Genomic DNA, 21,178 nt, shown 5'->3' with positions numbered 1-21,178 from the left:
CCTTTTTCAAAGCTCAACAGCTGACAGCACATTTGATTACAAAAATTCATAATATTTAGATACAAATTTGATCAGTGTCTGAATAAATCATACTTTTAAATTTAATATAAAATGTGTTAAAAAGTTTACATGCATGCCAAATTAAATTACTTTGGAGCATTAAAAAAAAAAAAAAAGCAGGGAGGAGCTGTCAGTCCAGCGGGTTCTCTTCCCATCCTCCTCTCACCATGGTGGGGTCACCAGGCTGCTCCTTGCCCCCAGGGTGTCAATGCTGCTCTGAAGCCCTGGACACACACTTTGGGTTTGGGGTCTCCAGAGGCCTCTCTGATCATGGGCTCCACTACCTGCTCAGAGAACTCCATATGCTTCCTGCTTGACTACCAAAACCACCTCAATCCCATCACAGAGCCTCCAGAGCCCCTTTCCTACAACGGGGACAGGCTGAAGACCCCACAGACTGTTATTTCTGATCCACTTATCGCTCATGCCTGGCTTAGGCAGATGGGACAGTAATTCAGGGAATTTAACTTATTCTAAATGCCCACACATCAAATCTTGAGACCAACAGGGGTACCCAGACCATCCTGACTGGGCCTGCCAACTCCACCCCTGGTGCCTCAGTGTAGATTCTGGAAGCAAGCTCCTTTTACCAGCTGTTCTGTCCCCCCAGAACACCTGGGGGTTTTTTTGTATTGGAGTTTGAACACAGATCCTTCTGCTTGCTAGGCAGATGCTCTACCACTTCAGCCATGCCCCCAGTTCTTTATGCTTTAGCTGGTTTTCTGCTATGCTCACACTTTTGCTCTGGCCAGTCTGGACCAAGAGCCTCCTATTTAGCCCTCCCTAGTAGTTGGGATAACAGGCACACCCCCATGCTTGAGATGGGGATCTCCCTTTTTGTCTGGGCTGGCCTTGAACTTGTCCCAAACTTCTTGAGCCGTATTTCCTTCCTCTGCCACTCTAGGGTCACCAAGCTGCAACATATAATGTCTCCAAGTCACGCTGGTTCCTTCCTCCAAAAGACCTGCTTGGATCTCTCCCTTTTTCTCTACCTTGATTCCTCCAACCTGTTGGGACAATGGCAGGAGCTTCGTTCCTTCCATATATAATCCTAACAGAACGAATGCTTACCAGGTACAGATAGGGAAAATGGAGGCACTGAGGTGAACAAAACCTACCGGCGGGTGTTATTCCGACAGTTTCCTGCCTGAGCTGGGGCCACTACACCCTAATCCTGTCTTTGCCAGAAGGTCCCGACAGTGATCTCTGCCCGGACCCTCCAGAGGCCGCTGGTGTGAGCCTCGACACCCCACCTTCCACACGTGCCCCCGCCGCTGAACTCCACCTCCGCAGACCCTCGCCTGGGATCCGCTGCCTCCCTTCCCTTCTTCCGGCCACTCTGAGCGTCTTTTGCACCTACTGGTGCGCCCTTCTAGGCGAGTCCCAGCCGCAATGCCACCTCCTCGGAGACGCCTCCTTCTGCACCTTATCTCTTGCATTCCTCAAGCTCCTCGTTCTTTCTGATCACATTGTCCCCGGCCGTCCAAGTTCTGCCTGCCGAAAGGCCGCGTCTACCAGGTCACCCGTACACTAACCGAAGGTTTTGACTGAACGAACCCACATCCCCGTACCCGCCCGTCTCTCTGAATGGCATCGGCTCAGCGGACCCTCACGGTCAGCTGCGTGAGGTCGCGATGCTGTGCGACGCTACACGGCCGTTGCCCCGCCACTCTGCATTCCAGCAACGGGCCCGGGGCGCACAAGCAAGACGGGAGGGCGCGCCGCGGGCCTGGGAGGCGCCCACTCAGCACTGCAGTTCAGGCCCCAGTCAGCCGCTCGCCTGCCAGCTCCAGAATGAGCACAGTCCGCCTCGGGTAACTCCAGATACTGCCACAAAGAGAAAAGCCACACACCAAGGGCGTCCACACGTTCCGCAAAAACGACCATGGCCCTTTAACACTCCACCGCTCGCGCCCATTGGCTGAGGCATTTTACGTCAACACCGCGCGCCGGACGGCAGCGCCTTCCCGCTCCTGAACTCTGACGACAGAACTGCGCCGGCCTTAGCGGCTGAGGAGAGCGGGAGGAGGTGGCGGCGGCGGGAAGATGTAAGTTGGGGAAGGAATCCGACCGCATCCAAGCTTCGGGAACCTTCTGGCAGGCCTGGTGGGGCGCATCGTGGGGCCGACCTGCTCTGCACCCCTACGGTGCAACGACAGCCTAGCAGCGGAACACAGAGCCCGAGGAGAAAGAGTGTGGCCCGGGGCGGGCGGAGTGGGAGGCGTCGAGGCCGCGGCCCGGAAGTGGTCGGGGCCGCCGCGGACGGAAGGACGACCCCGCTTCGTCCGCTCGGCGGCCACTCGGACCGGCCAGCGGCACTCGGGGTGACCTGCCCGCAGTGTTGCACTCCGGGCCCTGCTAGGAGAGGAGTGAGTGGACGAACGAGGACCGGGGGAGGGGGAGGGGCGGGCAGGTCGGCGTGTGGGGCCCGAGCGGGTGCGGAGTTGCTTTGTGGGACGGCCTAGAGGGCGGGCTCCTTTCGGAGTCGTTAACTCAAACATTCACTCCGCGAACGTTCATCGAACTCCGGTGTGCCGTTCTCGGCTTTTGGGTGCCGGCCCAATATGGGCCAAGCACGGTGATGGGGCTCGGAAGGGAGGATACGGGAAGGTGCTAGTGGGTCGCAGAGAGACACAGAGTAGACTTTTTCTGCCTTTGTTACTTTGCATGCACGGTGTCTGAAGTGCCCTTTTACGTGGGGAGGGTGCGCTGAAGATTTATGCTGAAACGCCATCTGCTCGAGATTTGACTAATTGTTCTCTCCTCTCTCTGGCTGTTGGACGCGCGCCTTTCCGGAGGATGGGGGAGGTAACCAAGGTCCTGAGCTGTTACCTGAACTTGTGTGAACAGAGCACCTCAACCTTTGCTTTCTAGCACTCGACCACACCCAGCAAAGCGTTCACTTTGTGGTTCTCAGTTTCGTCAGCTGGTGGTGCTTGTTCCATACAGTACAATGGGGGGCGGACGGCGGACGGACACCGAAATCTTATGTAATCGCCACTGTTTCCTATGCTGTCCAGTGGCTAGCCGTTTTTAAAAGTAAATTTTTATCAGTAAGGGTTTCTATTGAGGGGCTGGGGATGTAACTCCGTGGTGGAGCGCTTGCCTAGCGTGCAGATCAGCGGATCAGCTGATGCTTTGGGTATGTCAAATATATTATTAAAAGTTAATTTCAGGCCGGCCACGGGTGAATCACGGTTCTAAGCCATCCCAGGCAAATAGTTTGAGAGACCCTATCTCGAAAAAAACTCATAACAAAAAAGGGCTGGTGGAGTGGCTCAAGGTGTAGGGCCAAGTTCAAACCCCAGTACCAAAAATAATAATTTGAAGGGCTGGGTGGTGGGGCTAAATGGTAAGAGTCTTGCCTACCAAGTGTGAGCTCCTGAGTTCAAATCCCAGTACTGCCAGAAAAAAATTTCAGGTTGGGGGTATAGCTCAGAGGTAGAGTGTTTATCTAGCCTGTGCAGGGCCCTGAGTTCCATTCTCCATTCCCCCCAAAGTTAATTTCACCTATCATATGGCTATTAGGAAATTTCAGGTTGTACTCATGGCTTAGTAGGGGACAGTACTGCACTAAGGGATCTTAAGAAGGGCTATTTAGGGAATCTCGTTGAGACTTCGGAAATCATCTGTAACCTTGGAGTTGAGAGACTGGATAAAGAGCTTCCAGACATGGAGAAACAACCCTATCTTCTAACATTAAGTAACATTCATTAAGTTTTAACTGGATGCTGTGTGAGATTCATGGATTAATTGAGCTAATGCGCTGATAACTGTATGATAGGAGATGTAATTTGCTGTGAGAAACTTAAAAAAAGATGAATGACACGTCCAAGGTTACATAGCAAAACCTCAGATCAAACACAGGTCTGCCAACTCCAGACTCAGCTTCTGGATTATGTTCACTGATTGTCCAAGAACGCCTGGTAGGTGTCCATAGTATGTTGCTGTTTTAAGGTAAAACAGTGTGAAAAGAGCTTATACCCCTGGAAAGGAGCAGTAAAGGTGATACTCTGCCCTTTTCCACTCAGTTGTCCAAAGCCAGGTGCTCTTCTCAGGTCAGAACATTTATTCAGCAGCATTTTAAAGTACCACTGAAAGCAGGACCCCATGGTGTGCTGTGTCTGCCTCAGTTACAGGCCGTGGAGGGAGGTGAAGCAGGAGTTGAGTTGAGCACCTTGAGCCCTTTGCTTACATTTCACTCTCTGGAAATAGGACATATGAGGAGTTAGCAGTTTGTAACCATTATCAAGCCCTTGCTATAGCCCAGGCACTTTGCTAAACTTTAAATACCAAGCAGTATCTCTCTCAGTTCCGATGTCTACTTTTTCCATCTCATCTTATTTTTGGAAAAATAAGCCACAAAAAGGTTGAAAGAACGCAAGCACAAAGTCCTGAGTTCAAACCCCAGCCCTGCCAAAAATAAATTAAAAATTAATACAGTTGTGCCTACCTGACTTGAAAAGTCACATTTCACCCATAGTTATCATTTGTCTAGTTACCTATCGCTTACTTTCTTATATTTTCAAAGTAAATTGCCTTGATGTCCCTAACATGCCTGATAGGTAGGTAACTCATTAACAAAAGTTCAGTGTTTGCATCTGCTACTTTTAAATCACTTTACTGCTTTTTAATGCACCTGTGGAACATTTTGCATATTTGTGCTTAGGTGTGAAATGTTTTGGTGCTGTTTTTGGTCAATCTCTGACTTTTGCTCTAGTCATGTCATCATTCAGATATAGTGGTAAGACAAGAGAGATGTGATCCTGTCAGGAGATTGACTCTTGTTAGGTGTTTCTCTATTCTGCACAATAGTATGGTGCTGTAGTATTGAAAAGACTATAGAGGGCTTATCCAATTTAGGAGTAAAATCTGGTATTGTGTAATCACTAATATAAGTGAACAGTCGCCATCCCTGTCTCCTTAAGAAAAGACATGCCTAAGTTTTGTGGTTTTTTCTTGTTCAAAAAAGAAAAAGACAAACTATGGTGACCTTCCTATACCTCCTGTGGGGTAGAAAGAACTCCCTGAGGAAATAGTGACTGTCCCCTGAGTGTTCTGGCTCTGTGGACACTTGCTGCTTACTGTGTTCCCTTGTTATCTTCTTGTGTGCTCATCTTTTTATTGCAAAGTGGATTTGTTGTCTTGCCAATTCGTTCACTCTTTATTTAAATCCTTTTATCTTGTTATTAGGCTGCTCTTTGGCGTAAATTGCAATCGATTAGGGATCGTTTCTCAGACTCAAGTTAGAAGTGAGAGTTCAGATAAGTGAGGCCGCCATTGCTGCTTTGAACACCTCAGAAGGGGAGAATGGATTTATCAGGAGTGAAAAAGAAGAGCTTGCTAGGAGTCAAAGAAAATAATAAAAAGTCCAGCACTAGGTAATCCTTCCATAAGATTTTTCTAGTGCTACTTTGGGGGTTCTCATTAGTAGGGACCCTCAAAAAGGGGAGATTGAAATGTTTTTGCTTTCTACAATGAGTGCCCTAAGCCACAGATCATTTTGCTCTGTGATCACCTGGGATCTCTAACCCTTTTGGACCCCTCTTTTGGGTTGTGCTGTTGTTTGATGATTTAATTAGAGGAGCATGCAGTCTCACTGTTCCTCACCATTCAGGGCTCCTTCTCCTACCAAACGCAAGGACCGCTCTGATGAGAAGTCCAAGGATCGCTCTAAAGATAAAGGAGCCACCAAGGAGTCAAGCGAGAAGGACCGTGGCAGGGATAAGACTCGGAAGAGGCGCAGTGCTTCCAGTGGAAGCAGCAGCACTAGGTGGGGGCAAAGAGGCTGCTGTGACAGCCATAACTAGTTACAAAACAACCACACCCCTTGGGTTGTTAACAAGACCCTAAGTTACGGCACAGTGGATTGGAGTCTGCTGTGCTTGTGTACAGAAGATAGTATCTCCCTTTTCTTTCCTGAAGATCCTAAGGAATGTGGCATTTGGGGGGATTGGGTAGCCCTGGTCTAGAGCTCATTTTTCAGTAGTTGAAAACCAGCCTGAGCCTATCCACAGTCCCCTTCCCAAGGCTGAGATGGTGGTTTGAATTTTGTTGGTCTCCTACTTTACCTCCCAGTAAGAAAGACCTCTGTATAGGTGACAGTCTGTCGTTATTCCTCCCTCACCCCTTGCCCTCAGGTCTCGTTCCAGCTCAACTTCCAGCTCAGGATCCAGCACCAGCACTGGCTCGAGCAGTGGCTCCAGCTCTTCCTCTGCATCCAGCCGCTCGGGAAGTTCCAGCACGTCCCGCAGCTCCAGTTCCAGCAGCTCCTCCGGCTCCCCTAGCCCTTCTCGGCGCAGGCATGACAACAGGCGGCGTTCCCGTTCCAAGTGAGTGCAAGTTGTCAGGCTGGAGCTGTACATTTACTGTAGCTATTAGAAAAGTAGATCAAAAGGAGAAATTGGAATTTTGGGACAGGGATAATGTAAGTGAACTGGTAGGAAATTTTTCCTTGTAAAAAGCTGTTATATAAGCCAGGCAAATAATTTCCCATTAAAAGGGAACCCAAAACTTTTTCTTCATTGTCTTTGTTTTTTTCTTTTCAGTGCTGGGGACAAAACCTAGAGACTTATACTGAGCTCCACTCCCAGCCCAGACTTGACAGAAATTGACTGTTTCTGGTGTTTTGTTTTCTCTCAGATCCAAACCACCTAAAAGAGATGAAAAGGAGAGGAAAAGGCGGAGCCCTTCCCCTAAACCCACCAAAGTACATATTGGGAGGCTTACTAGGAATGTGACCAAGGTGAGGATCACAGATCCATCTGGGTGGCACTGGGGTGTGGACAAGCAGACCTCTGGCAGCAGGTGCACTTAGAATGTAGCCTTTCAGGACTGGTATAGATTAGGTGCGTGATTTGAGGGGAGCACTGGTTCATTACTCTTCATGAACTGTTAACATCTGTGTCTAGGAGACTTAGCCCAGAATAACAGTAGTTTTTATCAGGTAACAGGCATTATACTAGAGTTTTTACTCATTGTGTGGTGAATTCTTTGTAGTTCAGTTATTGATGGGTGAGCATTAGAATGACCTTTCTTTTTTTCTAGGATCACATTATGGAAATATTTTCCACCTACGGAAAAATTAAAATGATTGACATGCCTGTAGAAAGGATGCATCCTCACCTATCCAAAGGCTATGCATATGTGGAGTTTGAGAATCCCGATGAAGCTGAAAAGGCGCTGAAACACATGGATGGAGGTGGGTGACCCTGCCAGCACCCTCTGGCCTATAGGGACCATTTGAGCTGATTTCCAACCCATCTCTGTCGAAAGTCTCACTGGAGCCCTTTCAGGATTCCAGTTCTTGCTTAGTGGGTGTGTTTATCAGGAACATGTTTTATGGAGGACTACTCTTTTTTAAAACTCAGTAAATATGACTATATTAGCACCTTAAGAGATTTTCAATCTTAAAAGATCCATTTGATCTTACGGATCAAATGAAGCTATTCATACAAAGAATATATTTGGTGCTTTATGTGAGGATTTTTTAAATAATTTCTGAGAGTTGTCTTCTGTTTTGCCAGCATCTCTGCATTTTTTTTTTTAAGAATTACTTCGCTGAGTGATGTATTCACCTCTCAAATGCATTTATAGCTATTTCTATTAACCAGAGTGGGTTTTAAAGCCTACGAACAGGAGTCTTTACTCCCATTTCCTGCACTTTTGTCCTGTTAACACTAAATTCCTTTCCTAATAAACTTTACTATTATTTTTACTATTAAAAACAAACAAACCTATGAATAAGCTAGGTGGCTTGGTGGCTCACTAGGTACTTGGGAGGCTGAGATCAAGAAAACTGGTTCATGGCCAGCCTGGGCAAATAGTTTTTAGAGATTCCATCTCTAAAATAACCAGAGTAAAATAGGCTGGAGGTATGGCTCAAGCTCTGGAGTGTCTGCAAGCATGAAGCCCTGAGTTCAAACTGTGGTCCTACCCAAAAAAAACCCTATAACCTATGAACACTTATAATTTCGGGTGACCAGTTTTCATTGTGTCTTCAGGTCTGCATTTTAGGGACTATAGAGTGTGCCTGTGCCCGATTGTCTGTTGCCAGGATCATAGCAGCTAGAGCTGTGAACAGGCAACCCATAGTACCGATAGTTGGGCCATAAGAACCTCTGAGTCCTCTGGTGCCCTGTGACAAGCTTTATAAATAACTTTACATTTGTTTTTTTGATAATTGCCGTGGAGGATTAATATAACTTTGGTATTTTTAAATTTTTCTTGTTACTTAGCCAATTTCTCTTTCAGTTTACCTAAGTCCTTATGAAATGTTTTAGGGGCTCAGCATAAACTGCCTGTGTCACTCACTTCGTTCCTTTTCCTATGAATCACACCTTCACTTTACAATCTGCCAGTCATCTGGTATTTGACAGAATCTGAGCACTTGCTAATCAGCTAAGAGACTTGGGAACATCCAGGGTGGGCATAACGAACAATTCCAAATGTTCTTAAGGGTTCTGGTGGGGTTTTGTATGTGTCCTCTCCTGTGCTATGCGTCATAAATAGACAAACCTGCAGTGTCTCTTGGAAGAAATTGAAAGGCTCTGGTCTTACTGCCAGCTAGCCAGGAGATGCATTTGCCTCTGTTCCCATATAGTTAATGTCATTAAATTCCTCATTAGAACTGGTTTTGGGAGCAAGCCAGGGACTTACTTAGGCTGGGTTCACTTGCATTCAGCCTCTGGTGTGTTCTGTGTACAGCCCGCATGCCTGGGTTCGCTCCTGCAGGAAAGTAGCCAGCAAGACAGAAGAGCCCTTGGGCCTTCTGTGCCCCACAGAAGCTTGTTCTACAAGTGTGCCCAGTTGTCGAGACGGTCTCTCGAAGCTAAGGGTTTCCAGTCTGTAACTCAGTTTCCCTTGTTTTTTCCCTGGGGCTTCTACCCTGTATTGCCTTCCCTCAAACTTTTGTTCCTGCCATTGCACACAGTGGTGTCTAATAATTCTCTGATGAAGTGGTTTCCAGTGTTGTGGAACACCTCACACCCTCAGCCCGTGTTTACTGTGGCTTGCCCGGCATCCGGCTTGGTGGCTTACCTGACTAAGGTGGGTGTGTGCTCGATATTTTATGACTTGCTTTTTCGATAGGACAAATTGATGGCCAGGAGATCACTGCTACTGCTGTGCTTGCCCCCTGGCCTAGGCCACCGCCTCGGCGATTCAGCCCCCCCAGGAGAATGCTGCCACCACCTCCCATGTGGCGCAGGTCACCCCCGCGGATGAGGAGAAGGTAAGTCAGTTTGGAGGCTCGCTGGGCCCATAAGGGCCCTTCATTTCATTTACAGACCTATGCGGCTGCAGCAGCTCTGGGACTCTATTTAGCACTCTGCCTGCTGCTGCTGCTGTGGGAAGGAGGGCAGAAAGCTGGTCAGCTTTGTATCCTCGGGAACTTGAAAGAAGTGCAGCCACAGTGCATGGTAGCTACAAGACCAGAGGTTCTAGGATTGTGGTGGTTCCTGTGAGACCCAGTGCAGATCCTTTCCCCCTTAGTAGCTAAGAAAACGGGAGAGATTAAGAGAGGAAGTTTGGGGTTGGGGAGTAGCGAAGGAGTGATTTCCATAGTGGAGGCCACGATCTTAAAAAGTAAAATGCAAGGGTTGGGCAGGGCTCAAGTGGTAGAGCACCTGCCTCCCAAGCACAAGGCCCTGAGTTCAAACCCCAGGACCACTCAAAAAATAAACATAAAATGCAAAGGATTGTTCCAGAAAAAAAGCCAGATTGACCCCACAGTACTGCTTCTTGGGGCCTTTGCTTCTGATGGTCTAACTTAGTTTCTTCTCTTCCTGTAGGTCACGCTCCCCAAGGCGCAGGTCCCCAGTGCGCAGGCGGTCCCGCTCTCCCGGCCGCCGCCGCCACAGAAGCCGTTCCAGCTCCAACTCCTCTCGATAAGCAGGCCAACCGAAGCTCACCCTGTAATTTATGTGCCACCCAGCTCAGTTTTGTCACTTCTCCAGCCAAAGGAGGATCAGTCAGGCTTCAAAAGCAGCAGTTGAGACGTTTCTGCTGCAGGCGAGTTCTAGCTGCCAAAGCCTACTGTGGGTCAGGGACTGTGCCCATGAAGGTGCCCTGTAGTTTTCCGGCTAGAAAGCTCACATGTTCCTGGTTCTGAGAGTGTTCAGTGGCAGAGCCAGCAAGGACAAGCAAGCTTCCAGATGACAGAGTACTCGACCTGGGGCCGATCTGGTGACCTGCTCACCTTGCTGTGCAGCATCCTGCAGGGAAGGGGACCAAGCTGCTGTTCCTGTTAGGCCTGGCCTTTTGCCTCCTCTTGAGTCCTGTTCCAATCTCTAGGGTCGAACACCCTGGAAGAGTCTCCCCACCCCATGTTAATTACCATAAATGAGTCTTTCCATGTCCTCAACACACCCTGTCCTGTATGTCCCTTACTCTAGAATTGGTGAGCGAGTTGAGCCAGCTCTGCAGGGTCGGCACAGAGCCTGCTCCTACCCCCACCCCATCTTGTCTGCCATTCATGATGGTTTGCAGGTTATCTTGGCAAAAAGTGTACATTGCTTTTTTTTCCTTGTACAGTCAGTACTATGAAATTTTGAGTTTTGTAACTTTGTAGCATTTTAGGTAAGGTTGTGTTTGTACTTTGTTGTGTAGAGTAAAGGAACTGTATTGAATAAACCTAGGATTGGAATGCAGATTGAGTGCTGGTTTCACTGCCTCTAACTCTTCCATCCCCGGAACACTCTCAGTCACCATTCTGGTGCTCGCCAACTAAAGTGACAATTCCAAAGGCTCTCAGTCAGAATTGGGGTTCTGTGGGAGGACAGCAGGGGAGAGGGATGTTTTTACCATCTCTTCACAGAAGCTTCAGGTTCTAGCTGAGACTCACCTACGGTTAGGTAGCGATGGGAAAGTGTATTGTCCACTCAGAAATTGGTTTGGAGCCATGCACTTCTGTAGCCCAGTTAAGCAGAATTGGAAGACTGCAGCGTCGGGGGACCAGCCCTGGCAAAAGGTTTGCGGGAACCCCATCTCAGCCATAAAAAGTACAAAAAGAGGACCAGGCTGGCAAGGCGTAATAAAACCGTGTTTGAAAACAGACGGCAAAGGGGCTGGCGAGAGTCACGTAGAAGGCCTGCTAGGCAAGCGTGAGCCCTGACTTCAAGCCCCAGGACCTCCGGAAAAAGTTCCTTGGGTTTGGGGCTTCGCTCGACTGTGGCGTGCTCTCGCTCGCTCGCACGCCCAGGTCGTGGGTTCCATTCCCGGCACCACCCAAAGCGCTCGAGCCCCAGGCAGTGCTGGAAAAGCGTGAGGCGAACCGAAGCCCGGCCCGGCGGCGATGCAGGCAAGCGCACCCGGGCGGGCAGAGCGCCCTTCGCTCCAGCCGTGCCCCGCACGGTGTCCTGCTTGCCGCGGCCCGCGCAGGGGAGGGCGTGCGTGCGCCCGCGCGGGCCACGGACCTCGGCGGGGGCGGAGCGGGGCGGGGCGGCCCGGGAGGAGGAGGAGCCTCGCCTCGCCCCGCCCCGCCGGGAGGCTGTAGGCCACACCGCGGCGCCGCGACCCCCGCGGCCGGTCAAGATGGCGCTGGCGGCGGCGAGACGCGTGCTGCTCTGCTCCGGTTCGTGGCCGGGCCGGGCGGGGGTCGGCGGGGGGCCGGGCGGGACGCGCTAACGGGTCCTCGCGCTGTCCGCAGGGGTCCGGCTCGGGCGCTCCGCGACAGTGATCAGAGGCGGGAATGGCGCGCGGACGTTCGCGAACCAGCGGGTGCTGGTGGAGCTGGACGCGGCCGCAGGTGAGCGGGCCGAGGGCGCCCGGGGTCCTCTCCCCGGCTGCGGGCGGTGAAGGCGAAGGTCACCAAGCGCAGCTTGTGTGACCCGTGTTCCGCGTGAGGCCCAGAAGTCCGGTCCGGGAGTCAGACTCACGTGATCGTGGAATTTGCAAAGGCTGCAGTTAAAAACTTAGCGTCACACCACGTGAGTTAAGCGGGTCGTGCCCGTTGTGAGCATAAACGTGGTTTCAGCTCTGTTGGCCGAACTGTTGGTTGACAACGATTGCCTCGTTTTCAAGTAAAATATTTTCATTTTTCTTAATACTCCCACGTGGCACAAAACCCAGCCAGTGTCCTAATTAAAGCCAGAAGCCACAAGTAGGATCACTACCCACTTGTCACTCCCATCAGAACACCTGGGAAGCCTGGCAGAGTTGATCACCTCTGTAATCCCAGTGTTCAGGAGCTGAGGCAGGAGGATTGCCATAACAAGACCCTGTATTTAAAAAAAAAAACCCTCTGAAAACTCCAGGGCAAACAGGGAAAGCACTTCGAAAAGAGAAACCTGGGCTTTCTCTCCGAAGAGGAAGCAGAGCCTGGCAAGGTTCACATTTAGGACAGGCTGACCTCCCAGTGCTAGGCAGGGAGTCTCCAGGGAAGCCAGTTCCTGCCCAAATAGGCTTGCAGGTCAAGGTCGGGTTCCCTGTGCCTTCCAGCTTGGTTCATGTCTTGTTGAGTTGCACCTGCTGAGCGAGGTGATGAAAAACTTTGGGTTTAAGTTGGACAGGATGTAGAGGGTTTTGTTTGGTTTTGGTTTTTTGCAGTACTGGGGCTTGAACTCAGGACCTACACCTTGCTCCACTCCACCAGCCTCTTTTTTGTGATGGGTTTTTTCAAGATAGGGTTTGGCGAACTATTTGCCCAGGCTGGCTTTGAACCTAGATCCTCCTGATCTCTGCCCCCTGAGTAACTAGGATTATAGGTGTGTGCCACCGGTGCCCTGTTTGAGGTAGTTTTGAATATATCTCAAATGTTCAAAAGCACATTTGAAAACATCAGAATGAATTAGTGTTCACTATACAATCTGGTGAGGTCACGGTACACCTAAAAATGGTCAGAATTTTAGACTTTGTGTCACGTATTTTTTTTTAAACTACCTTATTTGTTTATTTATTTATTTTGGCAGTACTGGGGTTTGAACTCAGCATTTCATGCTTGCTAGGCAAATGCTCTGCCACTTGAGCCATGCCTCCAGCTGTCATGTGTATTTTACCACAGTTTAAACAGATATGTATATATCTGCAGTAAAAAGGAAAAAGTATTAGTGGAATAGCCAATTTTTTTCATTTTAATTTTTTAGATACGTGCTTACTTTCAGTTCAAAGACAAAAATAGAAGATTGCTTAGTGGAAAATGGCACCTTTTAGCTCACACTCTTCAAATCCCTTAGTTCGCATAAAATAAACATGACAAGCCTCTTGCTGGTGGCTCCACACCTGTAATCCTAGCTACTCAGGAGGCAGAGATCAGGAGGATCGAGGTTGGAAGTTGGAAGCCAATGGGGGCAAGTAGTTCGAGAGACCCTATCTCGAAAAACCCTTCACAAAAAATGGCTCTTGGAGTGGCTTGAGGTTGAAGGCCCTGAGTTCAAACCCCAGTACTGCAAAAATTTTAAAAAAGAAGAAGAAAAAAGTAAATTCTTTCTCACTCTACCATGTAAGAACCTGCTAACCTCAGTGCCTTTGTGTGACAGAAAGTAGACTTTGGACCTGGTGGTGCACACTTGTAACCCCCACACTCAGGAGGCTGAGGTAGGAGGATCAACAGTGAAAAGCCAGCCTCAGCCACATAGACTTTTTTCTCAGAAAACCAAAAAAACTATTCAGGAGGCAGAGATCAGTAGGATCACAGTTCAAAACCAGCCCCAAGCAAATAATTCCAGAAACCCTATCTGGAAAAAAAAAAAAAACCAAAAACATGGCAAGAAAGGGCTGACGGTGTGGCTCAGACAGTAAGGTCACCTGCACTCCAGTGCCACCAAAAACAGGCAGGGTAGAATTTGGGGTCAGAATAGCCAAGCCTGGTTCCACCCCCACTATAAGAGAAAAGCCAGACACTGAAGTGGAAACACCATGACTTCTTTTTTGGGGCAACTCTAGGCACACTTAAACACATTTAAAACTGTGTTTAATCTGGGGGCTGGTGCCTCACGCCTATTATCCTAGCTACTTGGAAGACAGATCAGGAGGATCAAAGTTGGAGGCCACCCTGGACAAATAGAGCCCATCTCTGAAATAACGAGCAAAATTGACTAGATGTGTGGCTCAAGTGGTAGAGTGCCTGCCTTGCAAGCACAGAAGTCCTGAGTTCGAACCTCAGTCTCACAGAAAAAAAAAAAAAACTTGTGTTCAGGATGCATTTATCTAGTCCCCCCTCTGTGCCAGGAATTGGAGGGGTTTGACCGTGTGGCTTTACCGTTGGCCTGTTCACTTTGTTGTTTGCCTCATTAGGGCTGAGTTCATTCTCCTTCATTAACTCATGCTCCTCTTTGGCTGTCCTTCCAGACTTCAGAGTCAATTCCAAAAGCTTCCCTACCAATCAAGTGGGAGTTTGTTTCTTTTGGGTACACCTGTGTCTGGGTCATAGATACCTCTCCCTCATCATAAACCAAAGGCCCAAAACAGAGCCCCTTTCACTAAGGTTTAGTTCCCCTTCCCAGAGAAGGGTTTATGTTGACAATCCAGCAGGGAAATGCTCCTTAATTGAGTGGCAGTATTTCAGAAATCATTGGGGGTAGGGGGAGTGGAACAGGTGGCCAGAGCCACCATCTAGCAGCTGCAGTGTCCCCGGGGCAGGCCCTTGTTCCTCCTTTCTCTGCTGCTGACAGAATGAATGATAATCCAAGGGCCGTAGAACATGTGACCCCTGGCTTCTGTCCCTAAACAAGTTTGAGCTGAGCGTCTTGGGAGGCAGAGATCGATTGGGTTATTGCGATTTGAGGCTTCAGGCATTCTTTTCACTATACTGTTTGTCTTCACAATTTGTGGGCCAAGTGCCTTGAGCAGCGTATGCTGGGAACATAATTTATCCTTCCCTGTTCTAAACTCACAACTCTCCCTGTCTCAAAAACACCTCCATGAACTTTGCACACAGTGGAGCTCTGGAAAATTAACCCATTTATCTCTGGTCAGCCAAGGTTGCTGGGAGTTCCAGTGTTGTCCCGGGTTCAGAGTGGGAGTGTCCCTGAGAGCCTGAACAGTGTCATCAGCCGACAGGACTCCAGCTCCTTTCTCTTATGAAAAAGACAAATGTAAAGTGTTAAAGGACACATCAGCAATCTCACCTATCACCTGTTCTTTGTTTGGTTTTGGTTTTGTTTTTTCTTGAGGTTCCTGGGGTTTGAACTCAGGGCTTTGAGCTTGCTAAAGCATGCACTTGGACCATACCTCCAGTCCCACCTGTTCTGTTACATAAATTTTATTGACATACAGCTGTACCCATCTGTCTATACACTGGCAGCTTGCACACTAGCTAATTGTGGCAGTGACTATGTGACCTGAAGAGCTGAAAATACTCCCTGGCCCTGAACCAAAAGTGTTGGCTCACTCCCGAGATGGAAGGTGGAGACTGGAGGGTTTTGATGATGTGGCTTTGCCTTTGGCCTGTTTAATTGGGTTGAGTAACAAGCACCATCTGGATTTAAGAGGACTTCTTTTTCAGTTGCTAGGGATTGAACTCTGGACCTCACCCTTTCGACCCAGGCACTCCACCACTTGAAACAAGCCCCCAGCCCTAAGAGGACGTTTTTGTTTTGTTTTGAGACAGGGTCTCACTATGCAGCCCAGGCTGGCCTTGTAAGAGGACATTGCCTGGCCACATCGTTGGAACCTGTCGGATGTTATTTGGAATCAGTATTTTTATATTTTGCTCCTATTTATTTGAAGTTTTCTTGGTTTATGGGAAAAGAAAGTAGATGCTCCATTTTAAATGTGGAAATGGTGTGGGAAGCTCTTGTTCAGACAGAGCTGTGTTTTAGCAATGAAAGCATTGTCAGAGGGCTGACAGGACCATTCCCTAAGCCCCCCACCCCGAATTCCACACGCCTGGGTGTCCCCATCTCCCTTGTCAGTTTTTCCCATTTTATCAGCATATGTTCACTGTACAGAGGGATTCATTGTGACAATTCCGAATAGCCTTACAATGTGCATTAGTTAGAAAGCCTCCACCATCTCCCCCCCCAACTCCCTCCTCACACCACTAAAAGCAATTGCGAGAGGCTTCATCACCTTCATTCCCTGGCCAATTTATATTCCCATTGCGTGCGTGGGGGGGGGGGATGGGGTTTGAATTCAGGACTTCAGGCGCCACATCTCCAGTCCATTTTGCTCTGGTTATTTTAGAGATGGGGTTTCAAGAACTGTTTGCCTGAGCTGGTCTTGAACCTCAGTCCTCCTGATCTCAGTCTCCCAAGAAGCCAGGATTACAGGCATGAGTCGCCAATGCCCCACTACCAGTTTTTTAAAATTCCAAAATCTTGTAGCTCCTGTGGCCAGGCCTAGCGTGCACAGTCTGGTCGGGGTGCTTTCCAGTGCTGGGTGTGAGGTCCCCTCCTCCTCCTTTAAACTAGGGACGGCCATAATGAAGTTCAAAAACCCTCCAGTGAACAGCCTCAGCCTGGACTTTCTGACAGAGTTTGTCATCAGCCTGGAGAAACTGGAGAATGACAAGACCTTCCGTGGCGTCATCTTAACTTCGGTAGGTGCTATTTGGAGTCCTGAGTCTCTGGAGAAAAGCTGGAGATAATCTGGAGCCTGCCATCATGTGACAGTTAGTAGCTGACAGCCCCGTGAAACCTAGACACTTGGTGCCTTCGGTAGGACTTCAAAGAACCACCTGACTGTGCAGGCATGCCCCAGGCAGGTCTTCCTCAAGTCAGAGCAGCTCCAAGGCCTGGGGAGAGCCGAGGCGCTCAGCAGCCTTGTCCACTCCGCCATCCTCTGCAACCAGCACAGCAGAGTGGGGTTTCCCGTACCCCCTCCCATTAGAAGCGACTGACTTTGGCATAACGGTCACTCACCTTTTCATCTGAGTTACAAAAGCAGAACATTTTTCATGGAAACAAAAAGTAAGGTCAGCCCACGGGTATCATGAGCGAATACTGTCTGAGAAGAGTGAACTCCAGCTCCACACCCTGTACTGTGACTTCCTCCCTTCTCTAAGGCTACAGAGTGTGGACATCTGCCTGTTCAGCGCCGCCTCATAGACACAAGGCGGTTGTCAGTCCTTGCTGCAAAGGGCATGAGGCAGATACCTGTCCAGTTCTGCTCCAGGGAGGTGGGAAGGGTCAGGTTGTGCCTTGTAACAAGTCCACCACCCAGAGCTACAGCCTGTGGAAGGGGAAGGCATTGTGGGAGCCCCAGCTGAGTTTTTCCACATGAGGGCTTCCGAGCCGTTTCCCCCAGGCTGTGTTCCCATTCAATACTCCTTGGACTAAAGACACAGGATTCCTACCCTGATGCTCAGCCCTGCGCTGCTTAACACTTTCCTGTAGCTTCTTCCATCTGTGTTCTCCCCTGCCCATTAATTAGTAGCTGTGTGGGGACCTGGGTCACCCACCAAGGACCCAGATCATTTTCTTGCCCTCGTCTTTACTGGACCATTTAGGGGTGTATCAGAACATGTACCACTCCAGGGGTACTCTGTCAGAAGTCCTCACTGTACCCAAGTTCCTGGGCCTGGACAACAGAGAACTGGGACACAGAGCTGTGCACAGGCATGCAGAAAGCTGATATTCTTATGTCCCTGTGGCAGTGCCTGAACACGCCAGGAGGAGGCTGCTCTGAGGAAGTCTAGGCTTTGTCAGTTCTGACTCTTTGGAGACAGGACCCTGGCCCTGGTGGCATGATGCTGGCCAGGAGATGGGCTCTGATAGATACCTGGCCCTGCCCTCTCCCCCAGGACCATCCTGGCATCTTCTCTGCTGGCCTGGACTTGACAGAGATGTGTGGGAAGAACCCAGCCCACTACGCTGAGTACTGGAAGGCCGTGCAGGAGCTGTGGCTGAGGCTCTACCTATCCAACATGACGCTGGTTGCTGCCATCAACGTGAGTGTCCCGTTCCATGGGGCCTCCCTGGCCCTTAGAAACAGCCCAGGGGACAGGGCAGACATGGCAGAGAAGAGAGCCAGTGAGTGAGCGTGTGACCAGATGCACATTTTGGAAACATCACTCTGACCCAACCTCAGGAAGGCTGAGGAAGGGGACAGGGCTCAGCTCTGCTCTGAGGGGGTTGGCTCTGATACCATCAAGGCTCAAGGCCAGCAGGAGGTGGAAGGAAGGGGTGGAATGAGAGAACATTCAGTGGCAAGACAGGATACAGGACCATGGAGGAGATGCCAATGAACTGCTGCCTATGTGTGGGGCAGTGGAGTGAGTTTGGGTTTCCCAGAGCATCCTGGAAGGGTTGGCTGCTTAGGGGTTGCACTGGACTTTATGGGGCCTAATGTGAAATGTAGCATGGACTAAATGGTAATTTGATCTGTTAGCATCGGACAAAAGGTATAAACGAAGCAATTTCCTAACCGGATGGTCAGGAAAAGTGATTTTTCTGGCCTCCAGAATTTTTTGTCTTCGTGGCCAATGAGAAGCCAGAGCCCCCAGCTGCTGACCCCAGCAGCTCTTCTCTCCTCAGGCCTCACACTCAGTCCCGATGTTGGTGCAGCACGCTGGGAAGTGACCCCAAGAGCTCATGCCCACCCCAGCCCTTCTTTGGGCATGTCCTGACCCCAGCTCTATGGCTTCTCCCTGCAGGGTGCCTCCCCTGCTGGAGGCTGCCTGATAGCCCTCTGCAGTGACTACCGGATTCTGGCTAACAACCCCAAGTACAGCATAGGACTGAATGAGACCCTGCTGGGCATTGTCGCCCCATTCTGGTAAGACAGGATGCATCCACACTCTACACTTGACCCTGGGCTAACAGATCCTCCTGGGAGCCTCAGAGACTACAGGTGAGTGGGCACCTGCATTCCAGGTTCAAAGACACCCTCGTGAACACCATTGGGCACAGAGCCTCGGAGCACGCACTGCAGCTGGGGCTGCTCTTCCAGCCAGCAGAGGCCCTCCAGGTGGGCCTGGTAGACAAGGTGGTTCCTGAGGACCAGGTACAGAGTGAAGCTCTCTCAGTGATGACCCAGTGGCTGGCCATTCCAGGTGAGCAGCATGGGGGAGCAGCAGGCACCTTCAGGTACCCATGGAAAACAGAAACCAGACTCTTGGCTCCTCTTCCTGCCCCAGCCTGACACTGAGATCAAAAGGTGTCACACACACAGTTTCTGTAAAAACAGGCTGTTAGAATCCTGGGATTGTCCTAACAAAGGCCCACAATCTATGTGGCCCAACGTCACAGAAATACCCTCTCATGGTTCTAGAGATCAGAGGTCCAACATCAAGGTGCCACCAGGCTACAGTGGGAGATGTCCCCTTGCCTCTTGCAGCTTCTGGTGGCTCCAGGTGGTCCTTGCTTGTGACCAAATCACTCTAGTCTCTGTTTCCTTCCCTAAGGGACCTTCCCCCCCCCCCCCCTTTGTGTCTCTGTCTCAAATTCCTCTTCTAAGGATACCTGACATTGACTTAGGGCCCTCTCTGGATCCAGGTCCACGTTATCTCAATTGAGTCGATAGGTTTTTATCCAAATAAAGCCACATTTACAGGCTCTAAAGGGGTGGTTAGGACTTGAACAATATCTTTTTTCGGACTTAAGACATATCTTTTGGAGTCACACACTACTCAGCCTTCTAGTAGCACAAATGGAAATTTACTGTGTTTGTAGAACTAGGGCAGTGACCAGCCATACTTTGTGAAGTGCCAGGTGGATTTTCCCCTTCACAAGTCATGGCCTTTGTTGAATGGGCCCTTTTCAACTACTTAAAAATGTAAAAATCATTACATTTTTACTGGGTTCCGGTGGCCCACACCTGTAATCCTAGCTACTCAGGAGGCAGAGATGAGGGAGGACTGTGGTTCAAAGCCAGCCCAGGCAAAAAAGTTGGTGAGACCCTATCTCGAAAAAACCCTTCACAAAAAAAGGGCTGATGGAGTAGCTCGAGGTGCAGGCCCTGATTTCAAGCCTCAGTACCATAAAAAAAAAGTAAAAATAATTGGTATGTCCTCTCTTGGGAATCATTTTGCCAACTCTTGTAAGTACAAACAAGTGAGTACTTAGTGACATGGAAAATATTTTCAAGGATATAATACAGCTGGGCGCCAGTGGTTCAAGCCTATAATCTTGCTACTTGCTGAGATTGGCAGGATCAAGGTTCAAGGCCAGTCCAGGTAAATAGTTTGAGAAACCCTATCTCCAAAATAACCAGAACAAAACTGAACTGGGCATGTGGCTCAAAAGCAGAGCACCTGCTTTACAAGTGCAAAGCCTTAGCTCAAACCCTGGTCCCACCAAAAGCCAAAGTTAAGGAAGCAATTTTATATTTTTCTTCTTTATAAAAATGGGTGAGCAGTAGGACCAGGTGACTTTCATTTTCCTCTCTCACCTGTATTTTCTAAGTTCTTTCTACCAGTTTGGGATTGTTTTTATTCACTTACTGTTTGCAGTACCTTGGGTTGAACTCAGGGCCTCCCACTTGAGAGTCAAGCACTTGGGCCGCGTCCCCAGATAAGGGAGGGTCTTTTGAACTGAGGTCCTCCTGTCTCCACTTCCCTAATAATAGGAATCACAGGCGTGTATCACCACGACCAACCTTCCCTTCCCAAGTTTCTGTCTGACACTCGTGGCTAGGTTGCAAATGACCCCACTGCCCCTGAAGGTGGGTTTTCACAAGTGAACCCCACTTTCTTCAGAACACGCTCGGCAGCTGACCAAGCACATGATGCGAAAGCCCACGACGGACCAGCTGATCAAACAGCGCGAGGCCGACATCCAACACTTCGTCAGCTTCATCTCCAGAGACTCCATCCAGAAGTCCCTGTGCATGTATTTAGAAAAGCTCAAGCAGAAGAAAGGCTAAGGCACATGCCACATAGGTTTTCGGCCACCTGTACCCTCTGGGGGCCTGTTGATTCCAAGGGGATCTTAAACAAGGTATTTTTCAACTTTAAAGTTCTCAGCTCTTTGTTTTCCTGTTCTTAGATGGAAGGGTCCTGTCACTGCTGGGAGGGCAGTGTCTGAGCTTTGGAAATGAATGCCAGGAAGGCCTCTATAAGGTCAGGTGTCCTCTTTCCCAAAACAGAATTGTGAGTAAAGGAGTTGTCCCATCCTTACACTGTTGCTGCCTGCTAACTGGATGCCTTTCAGACCAGGCAGTTTCAGAATCCAGTGACCCACAGGTCCCCTGCAGAGAAGCCTTTTGGCCACTACACTTTGTCATTCAGGTGAAGGGAGTG

At 49.5% G+C, this 21,178-nt stretch overlaps 2 protein-coding genes and 1 long non-coding RNA gene across 3 annotated transcripts; 2 read left to right on the top strand and 1 right to left on the bottom strand.

Moving 5' to 3' along the window:
• Positions 1–4,976: 4,976 nt before the first annotated feature.
• Positions 4,977–9,228, bottom strand: LOC141418549 (uncharacterized). Its single transcript, XR_012443180.1, has 2 exons — positions 9,100–9,228; positions 4,977–6,434 (listed from the first exon to the last, which is right to left on the bottom strand). It is a non-coding gene; the product is annotated as an uncharacterized lncRNA (long non-coding RNA).
• On the top strand, positions 5,303–9,992 carry Rnps1 (RNA binding protein with serine rich domain 1). The gene is made up of 7 exons (XM_020169337.2): positions 5,303–5,441; positions 5,678–5,833; positions 6,201–6,392; positions 6,703–6,805; positions 7,108–7,261; positions 9,151–9,292; positions 9,852–9,992. The coding sequence occupies exons 1-7, from the start codon at positions 5,371–5,373 to the stop codon at positions 9,949–9,951; spliced, it is 918 nt and encodes a 305-aa protein (XP_020024926.2). The 5' UTR covers positions 5,303–5,370; the 3' UTR covers positions 9,952–9,992.
• A 1,511-nt stretch (positions 9,993–11,503) lies between these two features.
• Positions 11,504–20,894, top strand: Eci1 (enoyl-CoA delta isomerase 1). The gene is made up of 7 exons (XM_020169339.2): positions 11,504–11,632; positions 11,708–11,806; positions 16,410–16,537; positions 17,741–17,887; positions 18,593–18,714; positions 18,813–18,991; positions 20,636–20,894. Exons 1-7 carry the CDS (start codon positions 11,593–11,595, stop codon positions 20,800–20,802), a joined length of 882 nt encoding a protein of 293 aa, XP_020024928.1. The 5' UTR covers positions 11,504–11,592; the 3' UTR covers positions 20,803–20,894.
• The last annotated feature ends 284 nt before the right edge of the window (positions 20,895–21,178 follow it).

Source organism: Castor canadensis, chromosome 17 (assembly GCF_047511655.1).
Source record: "Castor canadensis chromosome 17, mCasCan1.hap1v2, whole genome shotgun sequence".
Taxonomy (NCBI): Eukaryota; Metazoa; Chordata; class Mammalia; order Rodentia; family Castoridae; genus Castor; species Castor canadensis.
This window is presented reverse-complemented; position numbering and strand designations above follow the sequence as displayed.

Coding starts and splice junctions, on each gene's coding strand:
- Rnps1 (XM_020169337.2), top strand. CDS start 5,371: ATGGATTTATCAGGAGTGAAAAAGAAGAGCTTGCTAGGAGTCAAAGAA. Junction 5,834..6,200: donor AGTGGAAGCAGCAGCACTAG/GTGGGGGCAAAG, acceptor CCTTGCCCTCAG/GTCTCGTTCCAGCTCAACTT. Junction 6,393..6,702: donor AGGCGGCGTTCCCGTTCCAA/GTGAGTGCAAGT, acceptor GTTTTCTCTCAG/ATCCAAACCACCTAAAAGAG.
- Eci1 (XM_020169339.2), top strand. CDS start 11,593: ATGGCGCTGGCGGCGGCGAGACGCGTGCTGCTCTGCTCCG. Junction 11,807..16,409: donor GGAGCTGGACGCGGCCGCAG/GTGAGCGGGCCG, acceptor CCTTTAAACTAG/GGACGGCCATAATGAAGTTC. Junction 16,538..17,740: donor GTGGCGTCATCTTAACTTCG/GTAGGTGCTATT, acceptor CCTCTCCCCCAG/GACCATCCTGGCATCTTCTC.